The sequence below is a fragment of the Ursus arctos genome, unplaced genomic scaffold (genome assembly GCF_023065955.2).
Source record: "Ursus arctos isolate Adak ecotype North America unplaced genomic scaffold, UrsArc2.0 scaffold_3, whole genome shotgun sequence".
Lineage (NCBI taxonomy): Eukaryota > Metazoa > Chordata > Mammalia > Carnivora > Ursidae > Ursus > Ursus arctos.
Window position 1 is genome coordinate 25,814,149 of NW_026622985.1, and position 19,339 is coordinate 25,833,487.

Consider the following 19,339-nt stretch of genomic DNA (forward strand, 5'->3'; position numbering starts at 1 on the left):
GACTTTAAGTCTAAACTTCTGTATAATTGGGGTGAATTCAAGAAATAAGGCAATATACTTCATTTGTTAACGTTTATAGAGGTTGCAATTATAAAGACATACATTTTATCTTCTTTTGATTTTTCATTTATTTTTCTAATATTTATTAGGTCATATTTTGTGCCAGAACTATTCATTCATAACTCTGTCCTTGATATAATTAATTTAAAAGGAACATTTATTTTAAAAAATTAATGCTATTAATAGCTTGAAATAATCACTTAAATTTCCTCTGTATTTTTCCAACTCCCTTTCACTCAGTCAACACTGACCTTCAATTTACAGAATATATAATGAGGAGATATATTCACAAAGGTCTCATTATTATGAATAAAAGTACAAGAAAATTTCAGCAGCTGTAAACTTTTGTAATTTTATTTGCTAAAAAGGGTAACATAGGACCAAAAAGAGTGCAGGAAGAAAATTTCAGTGCCTAAAATATCTTATTCATGGTTATTTGCTAAAATAAAATTTAATAAGTCTTTAACTTGAGAAGTCATCGAAAAAATATCCTAACAACAAAGCTAACGCTTTGAAAACAAAGAAAAAGTACATGACAAATTAGAGTGGTTTTCCCCCAAATGCTAGTAACATGCATGTTAGCGTAGCATAGTCAGGTCAGGTACGGTAAATATGAAATTACACCTGGAACTACAAATCTGGCACAGAATGAAACGTTAAAAAAATGGCAATAAAAAATGGCAATAGAATTGAGAGGGCAAAGTGTAAGGAAAATCCTGCAGTTACTGAAGGTGTTATAAACTTATTAAGAATATTGCAATATTATATCCAACAGAGCTGATGAAAAGGAGTCAGCCAGTATTTTCCTTCCTGGCCAAAATGATATATGACTTAAGAAAATATTTCCTGGGATGCCTGGGTGGCTTGTTCAGTTAAGTCTCCGACTCTTGATTTCAGCTCAGGTCATGATGTAGGGTCCTGAGATGGAGCCCTATTTTGGGCTCTCCACTGGGCATGGAGTCTGCTTGAGATTCTCTTTCTCCCTCTGCTCATCACCCCTTCTCCCCTTCTCTTAAATACATATATTTGTATTTCCTGAATTTTTTTAAAAAGATTTTATTTATTTATTTGACAGAGATAGAGACAGCCAGAGAGAGAGGGAACACAAGCAGGGGGAGTGGGAGAGGAAGAAGCAGGCTCATGGCGGAGGAGCCTGATGTGGGGCTCGATCCCATAACATCGGGATCACACCCTGAGCCAAAGGCAGATGCTTAACTGCTGTGCCACCCAGGCGCCCCTGTATTTCCTGAATTTTTATTTGGCTAGTCACCAAACCCAATAATTTGGTAGCAATATAAGTACTATCTTCAGATGAAATAAAAGGTATAGGCAAGTTAATACATCAATTTATTTTACTAAATACTTCATTGTTTCAACAAGGTGTTTTTAAAACCAGGTTTTAATGTCTTATATTCTTCAGACACTTCCTTAAGACCATTCTTAATAGAAAATTAGTAATCACAGCAGGGGAAAATGTGGCTAAACATGTAGAAATATTGCACCTGTGATATGAATTTATATGCCACCAAGATAAATTATGTTAATATCAAGTGGCATTTGGAGAGCAACTCTAATTAATGTATGATTTCATTTCGACTGATTTGTGAACATTCAGAACACAGCTAAACAAGGAGGTTGTTTTACTCCTTAAGTCTTGTTTCACATGGAATCACTGCAAGATACTAACATTCCGTTTCTAAATTAAATGATAAATTTAATTAAAACATGTTCATTAACTTGTCTTTTACCCAGCAAATCATCTTTCTTTATTCAGTTTCTTGGTAAGCTTTTTAGTTCACCTGATCTTCAGCCAACTGAATTTAAGTTAACTGAAATGAAGACTGTATGTAAAGTTAAGAAATGATAAGATGTTCTTAGATTTGCCAGCACATTTTTTTACCCCTTGGGGGCCTTGTTAGCTTTATGACATATATTGTAACAAATTTGAGTTTCTTATCATGAAAGCACATCTTAGGGTCAACAGACACTCAACAGTAAGCGTGACCCACAATTAACAAAGAAACAAAGAAGGATCGTGGTCTCAAGATGGTCAGCCTTTCGCTGAAGTCTTGTCTTAACCCCTCAGCCGAGAACATGTGTGGCCATAAAATACTACATTACCGAATTCTTTCCCTGTCAGAGTAAGCTACACCGACCTTGCCAAATTCAACTCAGGTAGCTCCGTTTTTCCAGCCCAAATTCCTGCTGTTTTTTCAACTGGGTGAATTATTCCTACTTCCCCTCTCTCAGAGTTGCTGGCTCACATAGGTTATCAGGTTTCCGTCTCGGCGGCGGCTGCGTATCTACAGTGAGCGAATGATCTTTCAAAGGTACTTTGGGATGAAAGCTAGTGGATAAATGTGAAGAATTTTATTTTTACTTCTTCTTTTTGGAGGGATTATTCCTACAACGTTCGTGTTTAGTTTGGAGGGCTCTTATGATTTGATTTCTCTTCTGAATACGCAAAACAGCCACCCAGATGGCTAGCACGTCACATTTCAGCACAGTGTAATTTGATTTGGAAGTTCAATGAAACTCACTTGGAAATGTCCCTCCAGTAATATTTCCCCTCTTAAAAAATTCAGGTTTAAGTTCCTGGTTTCATGCATAAATAAGCTCCAGGGAGGCTTAGTGGTGAGTGGCAGGGTGACTAAAGAATTGTTTAAACCATTTAAATGAAATGTTAAAATTAAATGGTGTGCTAATCTTAGGATTTCACTACAGAAGTAGTGTTTAGTCTGTAATTTTCCACTTTCAATATCACTTATAATGTTCTTATGAATAATATCCCAAAATTTGTTTTTTGCTTATTTAGGAATATTGAGTCCATTCAATGAGTATTTATAGGAGGCCTATTCTGTGCAAGATGTACGGTAAGAGAAATGATAAGAAAATCTCTTCCAAACATATTCAAATTTTAAATTTATGAAGTTACCCCAAAAAAGCACTAAAAGCATTAGAAAAAAGTGTCTGTCAAATGCATGTATTTTAATGCATACACTGCCATTTCTAACATTTATGGATCTGGCATTCATTCCAAGGGTCCCTCCTAAGATTTTGATTTCTACTGAAGTTTAAACGTAGGCAATCTTATTTTCATATTTAAAGTCTCCCTTCCTCATATTCTGTTCATAACACACACACACACACACACACACACACACACACACACACACACACAGGTTAGCAGAGGAACGCTAGCTATCTTAAAATACTATTTTTCTTTACAATATTATACTCTTTAAGAATATTACATCTCTTGATGCAAGCTCCGGAAGAACTTAATTACTTCCTGTGTGAAATCTCATTTTAGAGCCTTTTCAAATTACGGGGCTGAAGCAAATCAATCTTTCCCCATTAATTAAAGCTAACAGAAGATCTATGCTCTACAGATACACAGCTGACCCCTGAACGACATGGAAATTGGGAGCACTGACCTTGCAGTTGAAAATTTGCATAAAACTGGTGACTCTCCAAACACTTAACTACTAATTGACCAGAAGCCTTATGGATAACGTAACAATTGATTAACGCATAGCTTGTATATTATATGCATTATCTACTGTATTCTTTTTTTTTTTGTATATTCTCTGATTTTATTTATTTATTTATTTATTTATTTATTTATTTATAATGATTTTTTATTATATTATGTTAGTCACCATACAGTACATCCCCGGTTTTCGATGTAAGGCTCGATGATTCATTAGTTGTGTATAACACCCAGTGCACCATGCAATATGTGCCCTCCTTACTACCCATCACCGGTCTATCCCATTCCCCCACCCCCCTCCCCTCTGTAGCCCTCAGTTTGTTTCTCATAGTCCATAGTCTCTCATGTTTCATACTCTGGTTTCTCTTCAGATCGCATAAATCTTATCCTTATCTACTGTATTCTTAAAGTAAGCTACAGAAAAGAAAATGTTTTAGAAAATCATAAGGAAGAGAAGATACATTTACAGTACTGCACTGTATTTATAAAAAAAAGAATTGCATATACCCGGACCCATCAAGTTCAAACCTGTGTTGTTCAAGGGTCTGCTATAATATAAGAAGAAGCTTTACCTACATGGACTTAGGTACCATGACTGGGATGGGGAAGTGCAGAAAGTGGGATGCAAGGCCCATCAAAATCAACTGTGTGGACAAGTTCAGGGACTATTAGTTTCTAGAATACACAGGAATATCTGTATCAACTCAAAATCAAGCATATGGTATTCTGATTACTCATCGGTGGGGAGTTTTAAGTGTAACCCTTTATTTAGGATAGGAAGTCCCCACGTTTTTTACACTTCCCATTTTCTGCCAACAGGATGATCTACTATTAGCCTATAACGCTGAGTGTTACAAATGTAATAACAGAAATCCGTACATCTGTACCATACTTGTATCATAACCTCGCAACCCTCAGAGAAAAGAATGATTCCTCAAAGCACCTAGTTAGCTGTCGGGGAGAGCTCCTCAACTTTATACTTTGGAACTCATCCATTAGTACCACCACAGTACTGGAGTACTTTGCCAAGTGTACCATTTTTAAACCCTGAGAATATAAACGAGAAAGATAAATAATTTCATTGTGTCTTAAGCGAGGTACTCAGGTACCTTCTCTAATTAAATGGAATCACACGGAAATCTAGATGAGACGTGCCACCTTATTCTATTATTTCAATGTGGACATTTAGTGGAAGTTTGAACTGGTCAACCTCTACAGTTAACATTCTAGATTAACATGAGTTTAGAAAAATAACTTTAAAGTTCTCAATTGAGATGACTTTCTGATGAATTCTACTGGTACAGAGAAAGCACCAAGAAGAGAATATGAAAAGTTTCCCTAAAGTCACAGAATAATTAAAACTAAAAGAAGTAACACATGTTACAATAGCTCACTTTCTCTGGCCAGGTTTTTATAAAGTATTCCTCAAATTGCATATTTTGAACAATAAATGGCATAATACAAGATGTTCTATATCAGATATTAAGTAACAATTAGTATTTTCAGAATGAGACACATACTTCATAGTAGCTGCACTTATCTTAGCGTCAAATTGGTTCAATTTAGCATGGCTTGAATCTAATGCCACTGCTCTCAGCACCAATGAATAACTGTGACTCATCCACACATATAAAGGAACACCGAAAGAACCTAACTAAAGTTTCCAAATCAATCTGATGACCAACTGATGTCTGTGGCAACAATAATTACCCACTAAGGTAGAGACGAAGGAGGAGCTGGGATCAAAAGGACATCTGCCCCTTCCTCTTTCAGACCTGTGCGGTTCCAGATGAAACAGGGGATCCTTGAAAAACAAAACAAAAACACCAGAAAAGTCATTATGTATTTGCCGATCTTAATAAGAATCTAATTGCTCAGTTAAAACATATAAAAACCTGGCCTTGTGTGAAACAGGTATTGTAAACAGGGCATCAGTGAGTACCATCAAGTTGTTTAGGACCAAACAGAGTTTTGTAAATAAATATATGGTTTCTCAGGCCCATATGGTTTTCTCACTCCTCCCAAAAAGTATGCAGGTGATGAAATGAAAGATGTTATTAGCAGTTTTTAGCAAATGAGCAGTAGTATTAGTTATTCTAAGAGGTGTCCGGTAAATATTCCAAAGGAATGAAAACGTGCTAAAAAAAGGTTACCAAAAGGGAGGTTCAATGATAAATACGGAAACGGGCTGCTATTCCACAAAGGCCGCTAGTGATCTTTTTGAAGGGTCTACAAAAGAAACTGATAAAATTTTCTATCAATTTGGATTATTTATTTCCTATCATTTTTATTCTTCATCACATATTCTTGGTATAGATATTTAATTTTAATAATTTACAGCATGATGGCTGCACAAACAGTTACTGGAATATAGACGTAGAAATTAATGTCACATTATGAGCAATATTTCAGACTCGTGTCACATAAACAAGAACTTGAAAGTATTTCTATGAAAAACTACTACTTCATTGGTTCTTATGCCAAGTGCATAACCACAGAAAATTTCTCTGAATATTCTCAGATTTCAAAATTCTCATTAATATATTTTTGTAATTATTATTCATTAAGTGTGCTATAAATGGTTTGGGTAAAAGAACGTAGTTTGGAAAAGTGACGATAAGAATCAATACCAAAAATTCTGTAGGAAAAAAAACAACTATTCTGCAATAGAATGTTGCTCATACTGCCCAGTGGTATCTATCTATCGATAGCCCTGCCCATCTGTGAACCACGAACCTAAAAACAATCCTGAAGTCCTGAGTAACCTCTGCGAGATACAGCCACTTTTCTCAAACCGGATTTGACATCTCCACCCACCCTCCTTACTCCTCGTTCTCTGTTCTGTCCTTACCTTGCCATTCTAACTTGATATTCTCTCTGATATTCTCAAATCACCATTCTGATCCTGCTAGTCCAAAACCTTTCCGGTAAATGCAGAGTTAACCTGGTCCCTATAACCCTGCACTCTTATCCTTGAAATTGAACCACAGCCTAGGCCACAAATGGGGGCTCCTCACCAAGATGTGGCTAAAAACCACGAAACTTTTTTTAAGCCCCTAATTTTTTTTTCCTATTTATACACTTTACCCAATTCAGTAGAGAGCAAAAATACCCATAAATAATTGGAGACATTTTTGTGTTTGGTCCTCAGAGAGGACAAATTTGCAATGATATGAGAAAAAAAAGTTTGTTCAAATGAGACAGAATTATTGGTCTGCCCAGCTAACACTTGTGCCGAAGGGGCTGCATCTCAATTTGGAAAACTGACCCACAGATTATGTGAAGGAGAAAGTGACCAAGTGTGTGAATGTAATACTTGTTTGACCCGTTAGTCACCACCACTTTATAGATGACTTGAAAAAAGCAGGTAGGACGTACATTTTATATTTGTTCTAATATAGCCAAATGTCCAAATATTTGGTCACAGAAAGCTGTTAAAGAGATACACTGAACTGCTCTCTTAAATCCAGACTTTCTACAACTACAAAATTCTGATACTCAACTTTTTATCACTAATGACAGATGATGGTGATTTACCTAATGGATAAAATTAGACATTTTCAACACTGAAATTCAAACTGCAAGCGAAAAACAAGTACGTTGCTTATTTACTCAAGTCAATGCAACACATTAAGTTTAAACTGTCAAGTAGATGAACCAAAGAAAATGCAAACTAAGAATTCTAAGATCAAGAGAATCTCAGACTTCAAAGGCCTGTAGTTAGATGAAGAGAATGAAGTCACAATTTCTTAGGAAAGTCACAGGTTTTCTTAAGTGTAAGTCAGAAACTAGGCTCCTGAGGCTGTTGCTGATTGGTGAATTTCAGCACAGGTCTGAGGTATCAATTATCTGACATATCAGCGTCTTCAACTTTCAAGAGAAGTTGATTGAATCAACAGAATCCTATATTCAAAAAGACACCGATGACCCTAACATTTTGAAAACAATTAAGTGGAATCCAGAATCAGATGGAATTTTTAGTTATGAATGAGGCTGGATTCTGCGCAGTATGTAAATCTAGCTGAGTCTGTAAAAGGACATCCTTTCTTACCAAACCTCAAATTTAAACCTGCGAGCAAATGAGTGCTGGATACTCAAGTATTCTCAAAGATCTATGCCTCCTGTCCAAACTCAGATGTGTCTTGACTGAATCCTTCCACTTTAACGCAGAAGACTTCAAATATCTATCTATTTGATTAATGGCTAAAGCTACCTGGACATATAGTCATTTTAAAATAATAAAAGAGTTAAACTTTCTGGCTGCTCTTTACATCACTATTAAAAATTTGTATTTTTGAATAAAGGAATAAAGGACAGATGTAGCATTTTAATTTTAAAAATGCATGTGTTCTTCAGTTTCTAATTGTGTAGCCCACTACTGAATAAAAAGAAGAAACTACTGGAACACCCTTGCTTTAGAGAGGCAGCATTATCTTTATGCACAAAGAGAAGTTCCCCATCTTTAGAGGATATATTCATTTCATCCATACATAGCACTTGGTTAATAATACTCCAGGATTCAAATAAGACACAAATAAAAGATAATGACCACTTGGATTGTAGAGTGGGATATTTCTTAAATTTGACTGGGATGTGTATTTGAAGACTACAATATTTACAACAAAATAATGAAGAGGAGCTTTGAACCCTTGAAAGTTCTGTAACTGCTCTCGCAGTCTGGATGCTGGCCATTATGAACTACGGGCAGGTTTCCGAAGATCTCTTACTTGGGCTCATCAGTGTGCCCTGGATGATAATACCCATATATTACAAATTCAGCAGAGACTCTAGCACCCCCAGGAATCCTGATCTGACCTAGAATCTCCTTTCCCTTTTCGTGTCCTATCAAACATCATATGAATCCCTCTTTCATATCATTCACTTTTCTGCGTTATAATTGCCTGTTTGACTCTCCTTCCTACTAGTTTGTAGGGTATTCTTGAGGAAACTGCCCATGTGATGTTTATCTCCGATCCCCTCTATCAGATAAAATACCTGGTACATATTAAATGCACAACTGTTTGTGATGTTTGAAAAAACATTATCTTTCTAGAAACAATTTTTTCTTTTTGTCTTTGCTTATTTACTTTTGTATCTAAAAGAACTCACAGACTGCTGTAGACAGGTGAGCTGATTTGAAACTAGACAAATATACAAATTGTGCCTGCCTTCTGAGGGTTGCTCGTAAAGCAACATCATGGCCCTATTGTTTCTCTACATTTTGATCGCCATTGGCTTTAGTAAAACTATTACATTGTTAAAACAACTAAAGGAAGAATAGATATGTTCTTAATTTCTCGAGCTATTTAATGAAGATAAAATATTTTACTACATGGCATTTATTAAAAACAAAATCAAATACTGAAGAATGATAGTGGTGTTTCTTTTAATCCCCAATGACCTCATTGGTGATAATATGTAATCTGAAGTAATGTGGAGGTGTGACATGGAGATATATAGTGTTTCTCCACATGACCGATTTTTTTTTTTTTTAATGAGTATAAAGGTATTCTTTTGATACTGTGGTGTATGGTCATGAAACTTCAATACTGAGCTGAGAGTCAAGACTGAGTCCTGAATTCTTATCTGACAACTAACTTGACAGCAGTTTTTAATAATTTACCTGATCTTTCATTTCCTGATTTTAGAGTGGAGGCTTTCTTTACCTTGTTAAGCTACATGTACAAGAAAGACACATTGGTTCCATTCATCTTAATTCCTCAGGACTCAATATATTATTTTTGCAACTTCATACAGCAGAGATGTGGAAATTGTTGAGAAGAGATAAAAAGGAAAAAATTATCCTAGACTGGATAATACTGGTAACGGAAAACAGGCCAATTCCAAACATCTATTGCTTTGTTTTGCATAGATCAAGGTGACTTCAAAATTAACTATAAATTAAAGAATGAAGGTTCTCACATTGAGAGTTCATTGTGCTGTTAACTGCAGTGTTTAACTTAGTGCACAATCCAATAAAATACTAAAAAGCGAGTAATGTAATTTTCTTCCATGAAGTGGAATTCAGCCACCAAACCAACCAGAAAACTGGAGGCACGATGACATTGTCAATGACCCCAAAGCAATTGCGCTTATGGTTCAAGTAATATGTAATGTTGGTGTTTAACCTTATTGAGAATGTTGGTCAGTACGTACACTGGCTTTCCATTATCTGTGTTTTAACAGCTGGAATTTCTGTCTGAGTAATGTGGCTTAAATTTATAAGACATCACCAGCATTAGCAGTGTGGGCTACTCTTTTTGTTTCAGGGTGATATGAAGAAGTTTTTCAGTAAGTTCCCCCGTGCTTGAGAGAAAGCAGGACATGCAGTTTGCAAATGTGGGCAGATGCGTGTGCTCTTCAGAAAAAAAAAAAAAAAAAGTTTAAAGAATAAATGGTTAAGTCTTTCCAGGAGAATTTTTCCCCTTCAGGCCTTGAGGGGAGCGCTTGGAACCCAGCAAGACTGCTGTAAGCTATTTTCAATAGGTGTGAGTTATTGCATATCAGGTGTTAAATGGGATGCCAATTAAATGAAATGACAGTTTCCCATTAATAAGTCAGTGTGGTGAACTATTTTTGCGCTAATGTCAATGGTAAATTCTGAAAGATGGCAGAAAAAAACTAGACCGTTACAAATACTACAGGACAAAACAAATAATCCCCTATTTTATTAACTACTTCTAATGGTTAGAGAAAAAGTCATAAAATATGCAAGGCATGTAAACATGTACCTGTCAACAATGAATAATAAAGATATATTTTGATAAGTAAATTTCTAGAATAAATAACCGTATTATGCTCTTTAGTTCTTCACATAATAGCTAATAACCTGCAGTAAATTAATTTTGAAAGTGACTCACTATACTATTTTTTCTTTTCTTCTGCCAATCAATAAAAACATGTATTAAATAATATTTGAAATATTTCCCAATGAATAAGCTAGCAGAAAAAATACAAAATGGAAGCGGAATTTTAAGTAAACATTTTGACACTAATAGTTTTGCATTTTAATTTTTTTACATTTTTAATCTCTAAAAAATAATGTCATATTTGTTTAATTCTTTAAAATGTAGGAACTACTCTTGCATATATTGTTTCACCGTACCAAATAAGCCTATGAGGTAAAACAGGGTCAACAATACAGTTCACAAATATTATTTTCCTTTTATAGATGAGAAATCAGGCAGGGCGAGGCTTAGCAAGTCTCAAAGAGTGTCTTCTAACTTCTGGTTCCATGTTCATTTTACATACAATATTATCCATCCTACTTACTGTTGTAGATGGAGAGGGGTATATGTGTTTGTGCTGCTGGGCATGGCTGAGTGTATTTTATGAGGTAAGTAAGATATAGGCAAGGTCTGAAAATGCATATTAAGATTTTTAAACAAGAAAAAATTTATCATTATTTATCTATTCATTAAATTACATGTTCAAATGTTTTATTTCCTTTAACATTATTGGAATAGCTTGCAGATGCTACTGAACATTTTTTTAAAGCATATATAATACATCTACAGTAAAATTCTAACTCAATTGTCTTATGCTGAATTTGTAAATGAATATTTGCTTAAACTGGTATTTGTGGGCAAAATAATCTTTCCCCCATTTTTGTGTTTCCTTTAATTATTACTTCACGGTTCCATTCTCCTCACCCTCATCTTATGCCAATAGTCTCTTAAATTCCACACTATTAGCTCTGTCTACCAGAAACATATGCCTGGCGTACCAAGAGTACTGGAAACAAATACTATTCAAACTTTAATTATTATGTTGTCCCGAAGCCTGCTTTTATTAGAAAACAGCATCATCCTCGCTGCCTACCTCTTCCTCACCACCCTCTCAAATATAATCGTGTTACTCTCTCTGGTGCTTCCTCACTGCTATAAAGTCTCATCTCCAGAATGGCGGCTCAGGATCTTCACACTTCCGTCTTAGGCTTTCTCCCTCCTGACTCCCACCACCCAGTCAAAACTCCAGCAGCACAAGCTGGATGACTTTCTTTAAAAGTTATATGCCTGATAATATCCACTGCTATTACATTATACTTTCCCTTTGGGAAAGGCAAATTCAATTCTTCCTTTTCTCTACAGCAGAAACCCCTACGTAATGAGGAAATGATGTTGAAAAATGACTTTGCTGAATTCTGGGAGACTTTTCCAAGTGCAACTTCTCCCATAGGCTGTGCTCCATATCGCTTGTAACATTATTTCCATTGCATTGTGAATATGTATAGACAGGTAAATTCAACAAAGATTTAAGAAGCCTACTACATTCCAAGCAATCAATACTGAATTTAGGAAACATAATGCATGCTACTCCTTTGAGTCCCCATAAAAATTAAGCAAAGCATCTCTTCTAATTGTAAATTTCACAAATAGCAAAGCCAAAATGAACAGATGACAACAACTAATATGCTAGTTGATTTTTTCATGAAACAATACATTAACTATACTTCAGTGGCAGAAATAAAGTCTCTGATATTATTTAATAAACTAGGAAGGAGAGAATGAAAACAGGAATAGGAATAAGAATTGAAATAAGAGTCAAAACGTTTTTACAAAGAGAGCTAATCCAAAGTGGAGATAAGAAAGCCTCTGATTTGATCTATGGCTCAAGTCCCATAACCTTTCAAACTCAATTTCAACACCTGTAAAAAAGAAGAAATAATATTTCTGCGTTGCTCCCTCCTATGACTGTTGTGAGAATGAGAAGGAGGAATTAATACTAAAAAATTCAAGAATTAGAAAATTTAAATGTGACATAGCCATATAGGAAAAGAAAACTGACCTGTTACAAATCCCAGGGTTTGCAACCAGATATTTTATATCAAATGCAATGGTGCATAATGCTGATTTCATTCCATATTATTTTGTTTTTGTTGTTTTGCAGTTAACTTTAAAACCTTACCCTCTATTATGAGAAGCCGTAAGTGTAAGAATGCACATTAATATAGGTAGTATTTCAAAGAACTGTGGATAAATGATGGATTATTCAATAAATGGTGTTTGGACAACTGGAGTGCCATATGGAAAAAAATAAAGTTTGATTACTACCTCATGTCCCATAGCCCTGTAGCCAAATTCCAGATTGATCAACAATTTAAACATAAGAAAGAGGATTATACAAGGAATAGAAAAAGACATAAAAATTTTGTGTGTAACCTTGAGTGTGGAAAAGGCCTTTTAAAACAAGACAGAATCTAGGAGACGTGAAAGAAACACTGATAAATAACTTAGTGATTTTGAGAAAAAAAACTTACATGGAAAAAAACATAAATATTTTTTCACTCAAAAAAGCAAGCTTCCTTCTTTCCTTATTATATAATGAACTCACACAAATCAATAAAGATCAGAAAACAAATTTAAAAAATAGTATGGGCTCATACAAGTACAAAGTGGTCTTTGAGTATCTTTTTATTCTAAGAAGCTATGAAAACTCTCAGAGTTACATCACAAAGACTTAGAAGAGGTATGTCAGCTTGAAGAGGTACCTACGGGGCAAAGATGACACAATCTCTTTATCAACGAGGGGAATAACTGCAACAGACTGAAATAAGCCTAAGGAAATAGAAAGCTGGCTGCTGAAGTATTTGCTGGACATATCCTATAAGGCCACATTAGAAAATGTCACATTATAATTAAATATCTAGTTCCGAGATTAAGAAATTTGGTATTTTAATTATGTGAAAAATCAGCAGAGCCAGTCCTCTAATAATCACAGTACTGGTTGTAATTTGATTCATTTACCTTATGATCATCTGTGTTTGATTTTAGAAAAAGTCAAATTTAGTGTGAGAGAAAATCTATCACAATATGTCAAGTCAACCCCTGCCTGGGCTATCCAGTTAATCTGGTGCTAAATTTACAATTGATACTGAAACTGAAACACCATTCCGTAATAAATTACTAAGTAGCTTACCTGGAATCTCTTTACACCAATAAATTATACAATACTCAAAGCAGGTCTACATGTAAAAATGCTGAAGAAAATAGCGTTTTGCAGGAATGGGCATCATGGTCTACATTTCATAATTTTAGCTGCTTAATGAAATGCCAAGAATGATAGTGAATATAACTGCAAATGGCTATTCTTTTAGCATTTATAAACATCTACCCTACATAGATATGTTAAGACAAATCTAGTAGAAAAAAAATAGTGGTAGTAAATATTTGTTCAGTATAAGCAGGGTTTAATTTCTGATATTCTCAATACACTGTATAATAAAATAATTGGTACAGCATAAATGAGCAATTAAATTGCTATCTGTTTCTTAGATAAAATACATGGTACATATATGATAATTCATATATATGTATATATAATATTCCTAATAAAAGGATTTATATATCCATACATGAAATATGAAATATGAACATTAAATACTCTACTGTTAATGTTAATTAGTATTAACATTAAAATTGTAAATAGGAGAATGCTAGAAACAGTCATGAATAAAATTTCGTGCATATTTTTAAAAATTTAACTGAAGGATGCAGGTCATTTACATATAGAAAGAAAAGATCCATCTTGACTCAAGTTAGCTTTAAGATCTGGATTTCTCTTCTGGACTGTGTTTCATGTCCACCTTCTCCGGGTCTGACTACTCTCACTGTTATTCTGACCACACACAATGAAAGCAAGAATCAAAATTCTTTTTTGAGGACAAAGATGCTTTTTATAAAACTATGAATATCTACTTTTCATGGGGAGGAAGTCATAGCCCATTTTTAGTCTATAGCCAGCCTTTGAGCAATTCCTCATTTCAAAATCCCTGTTCCCTTTCACTTGGACACATTTGAAAACTCTTCAATCTTCTGAGTGTTCCCACTGCTGACTGAGTCAAACATGATCACAAAGGATCACAGTCCTGGGTGGAGAAGAAAGAAAAGAATTGCTGGTAAAGGAAAAATCAATTCACCATCTGCACAGTAAGAACAGGACAGCTGCAAGGGAAGGGACGCTTTCTCTAACAGCTGATTTGTCATTCAGTCCTGGCTGGACCCATACAGCTCTTGGAGTTAACAGTGTCAACAAAGGGAATTCTGGAAAATAGGGCTAATGGGTAGACTTTCATGGTTATTGGAGTCTAGGTTAAGGGATTCCTGGTGTTTTCTCAGGGACACAGGACATATGCATATGCAGAATTGTCTCTTCATTATGGTATTCTTGTATAGTTAAAGAAGAGTATTCCAAAATCATTTTCAAAGTTAATAATCATTAAACCCTTTCTGATTTTATGACACCCAGACTACAGCCCAATTTGCTCTGTACTTAAATGGGAAAACCTGCTCCATGACCTACTCACGAGAGTGTATGTTTGGACCCTTCTTCCTGCATCTCAGCCATCCCTTTATCAAACCACAAAAATCAGCTTATTACACAAACATAAAAGAGAGGCGAGCATATCCTTAGCATGTTTCTTGTTTTTCATGATTATTGTGGAGGCTCCTGCCTGTAGGTACAGAATAGAAATATAATCAAATTAAAAGAGACAACCAGCATGTTTCACCAGGATCACATCGTCAGTGATGACAGAATGGGGAATACACATAGTCCCTAACGTACGCTATGACATCACTTCAATGTGGTCTCTCAGTGTGCCCTTCATTACTCTGCACAGCACTGTGCTAGGTGCTGCAAAGGTCATTGTTCATTCCTGCCGAGTCCTTAAGATACAAAACACCTTTACCTAAATGTTCTCCTTCATTGTTTATTACAGATCTTTAAGATAGGTATTTGAATGGACAGTGATCCTTCAATGAACATCACAAGACGGGAACTTTCTTTCAGGCTCTAGATAGGGAAATATAATTACTATAATGAGTGCATCAGTGTGAAAAGTCCTATAATGAGGGACACACTATGATGACAACAACTTGGAACCTAATTGTAGTCCTGGGGGCAGAACGGTCTGGGCTGAAACAAGGAGTGGTAATGCCCTGAAATGTTTTTCTCAGGGAAACAACAACAACAAAACGGTTAAGATTATATCAGGGACACTCTCGATGTCTCAGATATTGTTCCAAGAATGTTGCTTATTTGTTTAGTTCATTGTTACTACCTTATGAGACAGATATTTTTACCCAATTTTACAAATAAAGTTTCTAAGGCTCAGAGATATAAAGAAGCGTATTCAAATTCATACAGCTAGGAACAGGAAGATTGAATCCCAAAGCCTCTCAACCACTCTTCTTTAGGAAGACATTCTGAAAGGAGTAACAAACATTTCATGATGAAGGGATGGGTAAGGAAGGAGTGAGTGGCTGTGACTGACTGTCCCCAGACTCGCACAGGGGAAGTTTAATGAGCAGCAGGGAGAGAAGACAGAAAGTGGGTTAGAGGCTGACTGTGAAGGACACGGGCTGTCTGAGATGAGGCACTCCGGCTGCCTTCACTCCATGTGCAACGGTAAATCGTGAATGTTCTGAAAAGACTTATTCTTTCGTGAAGTTAATTTGACAGCAGAGATAAAGCCAGACTGAAGAGCCAGTGAGACCGTAAGAAAACTAGTGGAAGCAGTCAGGGGTAAGAATAGCTCTGGCAGAAGGAACAGAAAGAGGAGTAAATTGCAAAGGTAGTTTAAAGACACAGAAAAACAAACAAAAACAAAAACAAAAAAACCATATCGCTCCTGACTCAACTTGGGGGAAAGCTGGGTTGACAACATAACACCGAGGTTTTAAGCATGGGTGAGAAAGAAAAGAATAGTATCTTAACTGGGCTAGGAGCAGAGCAGAAAAGAGTGAAAGAATAGATTTTTAAACAAACATGGTAAATCTCATCCTAGGAATGTGTCTGATTTACTGATTTGGATACTTTTTACATGACAGGAGATACTAGAGACTTCATTGGAGATACCAAAGGATGTGTTAAATACTAGGAATTCAAGTTTGTGAATCAATACATGAGGGTAATGATTGCCACTGGAAAGTTAAAGAAATGAGATGCTCCTGGTGGTAGTAACAATGAGAGCTGATGACTCCCTGACATTCACTATTTGTCAAGCAATGTTCTAGGCGTTTTACTTATATTAATCCAAACCTCACAACAATCCTATACATGGGATACTATTATAAACTTAGTTCATGGAGGAGGACACTGAGGCATGGAGAGGAAGAGTGACTTGCCCCAAGTTACACAGCAAACAGGAGACTGGGATTTTAAGCCTACACACACGCCTACACACACACACACACACACACACACACACACACATTTTCTCTCTCTCTCTCTCTGTTTGGGTTAAGCACTTCCAGAGAGAAAAAGAGAGGTGTGAAAGACACAACTAAAAATGGGGGTGGTGGTTTAGTCTGGAAAAGGGAATGAGACTGGGGAATTGCTGAAAAAAATGCTTTTGACTCTGCTCTTTAAATTCTTACAGAGGAGAAGGCAGGACTATAAATGACTGAAAAAATATCATTACTGTTGAATCAACATATCATTACGGAGGAACATGTAGACTATAACTAAATAAAGCCTGAAAATAATGATTCTTCATAATCCTAATATCTGGAGAACCACTGTTGAAGCTGTGTTAAGACTTCCATCCAGTCTTTATAGCATCTTTGATATGTTATTTCACAGAGTCCATGTTATGTTGCGTTTACATGGAGGTCAAATATTAAATTCTATCTCCATTCCTTCAACAAGTACTTTTCTATCTCTAGTTCTACCATATTTTAGGCTCAGAACATCTTCTATAAGCCCCAAGGTTCAAGGATTCTATCTACACATCACTGAAGAGGCGTCTACGAGCCTGGTATGCCTTGAAGCAAGGTGAGCAATTCTCCATTTAACTCTCTCAGGGTCCTCTTGACTCCTGTTACTTTTATACACTCACACATTTAGCTGACATAAGTGTTATAGGATCTCAACAGTGATTTGGCCACCTGAGGGGAAGGGAATGGGAGGGAGTCCTGTGGCAAGTCCTGAAAGGAAAACAGCACGGGTGCAAGGTTTGTTGACTTGTGTTTTCCCCCTCCTGTGTTTGCGAAAGCTGCCACCCCTGCAGGTCAGTTCTTTGTTTGTGTGTATTTATTTTGTTTTATAGGCTTTCTGCATACAACTGTACAGTTAGGCCAGTCTCTACAACATGTAAGCAATGGGTTTCACCTAGCCCCCTTTCAGATGTTCTCAGCAAGGCCCTGAGAGTTTGCCAGAAAACCTCTCTGCTTCCCATAAGGAGGCACTGTGCTGTCAAGTAGCACTATTTGACCCTAAGTGCCTTCCTCCAATCTGGTTCTGTATCAGAGCTAATAAACCCTCCTTGGACTTTCCACCATATGGTAGCACTCTCCTCCTTAGAAGCATACACTCACGCAAGTTTTGTGCTTTGGTAAAATCTTTTTTAGTAATTTCAATAGAAAATCAGAAAATATGTGGTTCCTAAGTGGGTAAAAGGAGTAGGTTATTTTTTCTATCAGTCTGGATCCAATCAAGTGACCAAAAAAATGATACAGTGTGTTAAACAGGGGACGTTTAATATAAACAATAATTAAGTGATGACAAGAGAGCAAGTATGACGAAAGGAAGGCTGAGGGAGGGAAACCCTGGGAGGGGGGATTCACACCTCACTAGGGAAAGTGAGGCAGGACTTTCCTGCCACTTGATGGAGGAGTAGCTTGTGTTGTTGCCAGGTCTGAAGGTGTTCGCTGTCCCCAGACAAGAGCAGCAACCCTCGGGCCCACGGAGAAAGTCATGCGTACACAGGGCATCAGGGGAACGTGGATGCCCTGTTGGAGAGGCCTCCCTCTGCAGAACCTAGCATGCTGGTAACGTGTGAACTGGGTGGTTCCCTGGATGACCAGCCCCGTGGGTCCACAGTCTGTGCATGGTGAGGAAAGGGAGCAGGGGAAGCAGCAATGTGCACTGGCTAGGGGGCAGCCCCACGTGCTCTTGGGCTCCCCTGCTGCGTCTGCTGGGATTGAGAGTGGCAGCCAGATGCTGCAGAAATTTGTGTCCATGGAACACCTCACACTTAGAAAACCACAGGGTCTGGGCAATAAAGAAAAAAGTGTACTCTCTAGCAATCTGGTGAAGGAAGGAGCCATACCAGAACCAAAGACAGCCTCTTCCTTCTGGAATGTCTCTCAGTGCCATCTACTGACAAGGTTTAGCAACTGCCGGCTTAAAGAAAACTGATTAGGGACTAATTACACCTGCAGACTCCCTCCACCTTTCTCATACAATGCAACCTAATCACGGGAGAGACATCACATCACCTTTGTCATATTCTATTGGGAAGAACCAAGTCATATTCTATTGGGTAGAAGCAAGCACCTCAAGGGGAGGGGATGATGATACAGGGTATGAGACCTCAGGCTCATCTCAGAATCTGGCTTACCACAAGCTGCATTATTCATAATCACCAAAAAATGGAAATGACCCAAGTGCCCCTCACCATGTGAATGGATAAGCCAACTAGGATACACCCATGCTATGGAAAACGCCTCAGCAATGAAATGAACAAACTATTGATATACACACCACCGATACAATCTCAAGTGCTTCGTGCTAAATGACAGAAGCCGATCTGAAAGTCTGCCTACTGTATGATTCCATTTAAATCATGTTCTCAAAATTACAAAACTATTAGGACAGATAACAGGTCAGTAGCTGCCAACGGTTAGGGAGGGGTCAAAGAGTTGACTGCAAATCACCATCAGTGGGGGTGATTACCGGAATCAATGCATGTGTTTAAAATTCATAAGATAAATTTAGAATAAATTTATCAGACAAAATTTTACTTGAAATAAAATTAAATCATAATAACACTTTAAAAGAAAC

General features: G+C 36.6%; 1 protein-coding gene across 2 annotated transcripts in view; it reads right to left on the minus strand.

The window, feature by feature from the left end:
• SEMA3E (semaphorin 3E) overlaps positions 1–19,339 on the minus strand; it is a 255,930-nt gene that overhangs the window by 48,036 nt on the left and 188,555 nt on the right. For both annotated transcript variants that reach the window (XM_057304254.1, XM_026504656.4), the window contains exon 5: positions 5,264–5,357. In XM_057304254.1, coding sequence (XP_057160237.1) covers positions 5,264–5,357 — 94 coding nt within the window. The remainder of the gene's footprint in view (positions 1–5,263; positions 5,358–19,339) is intronic.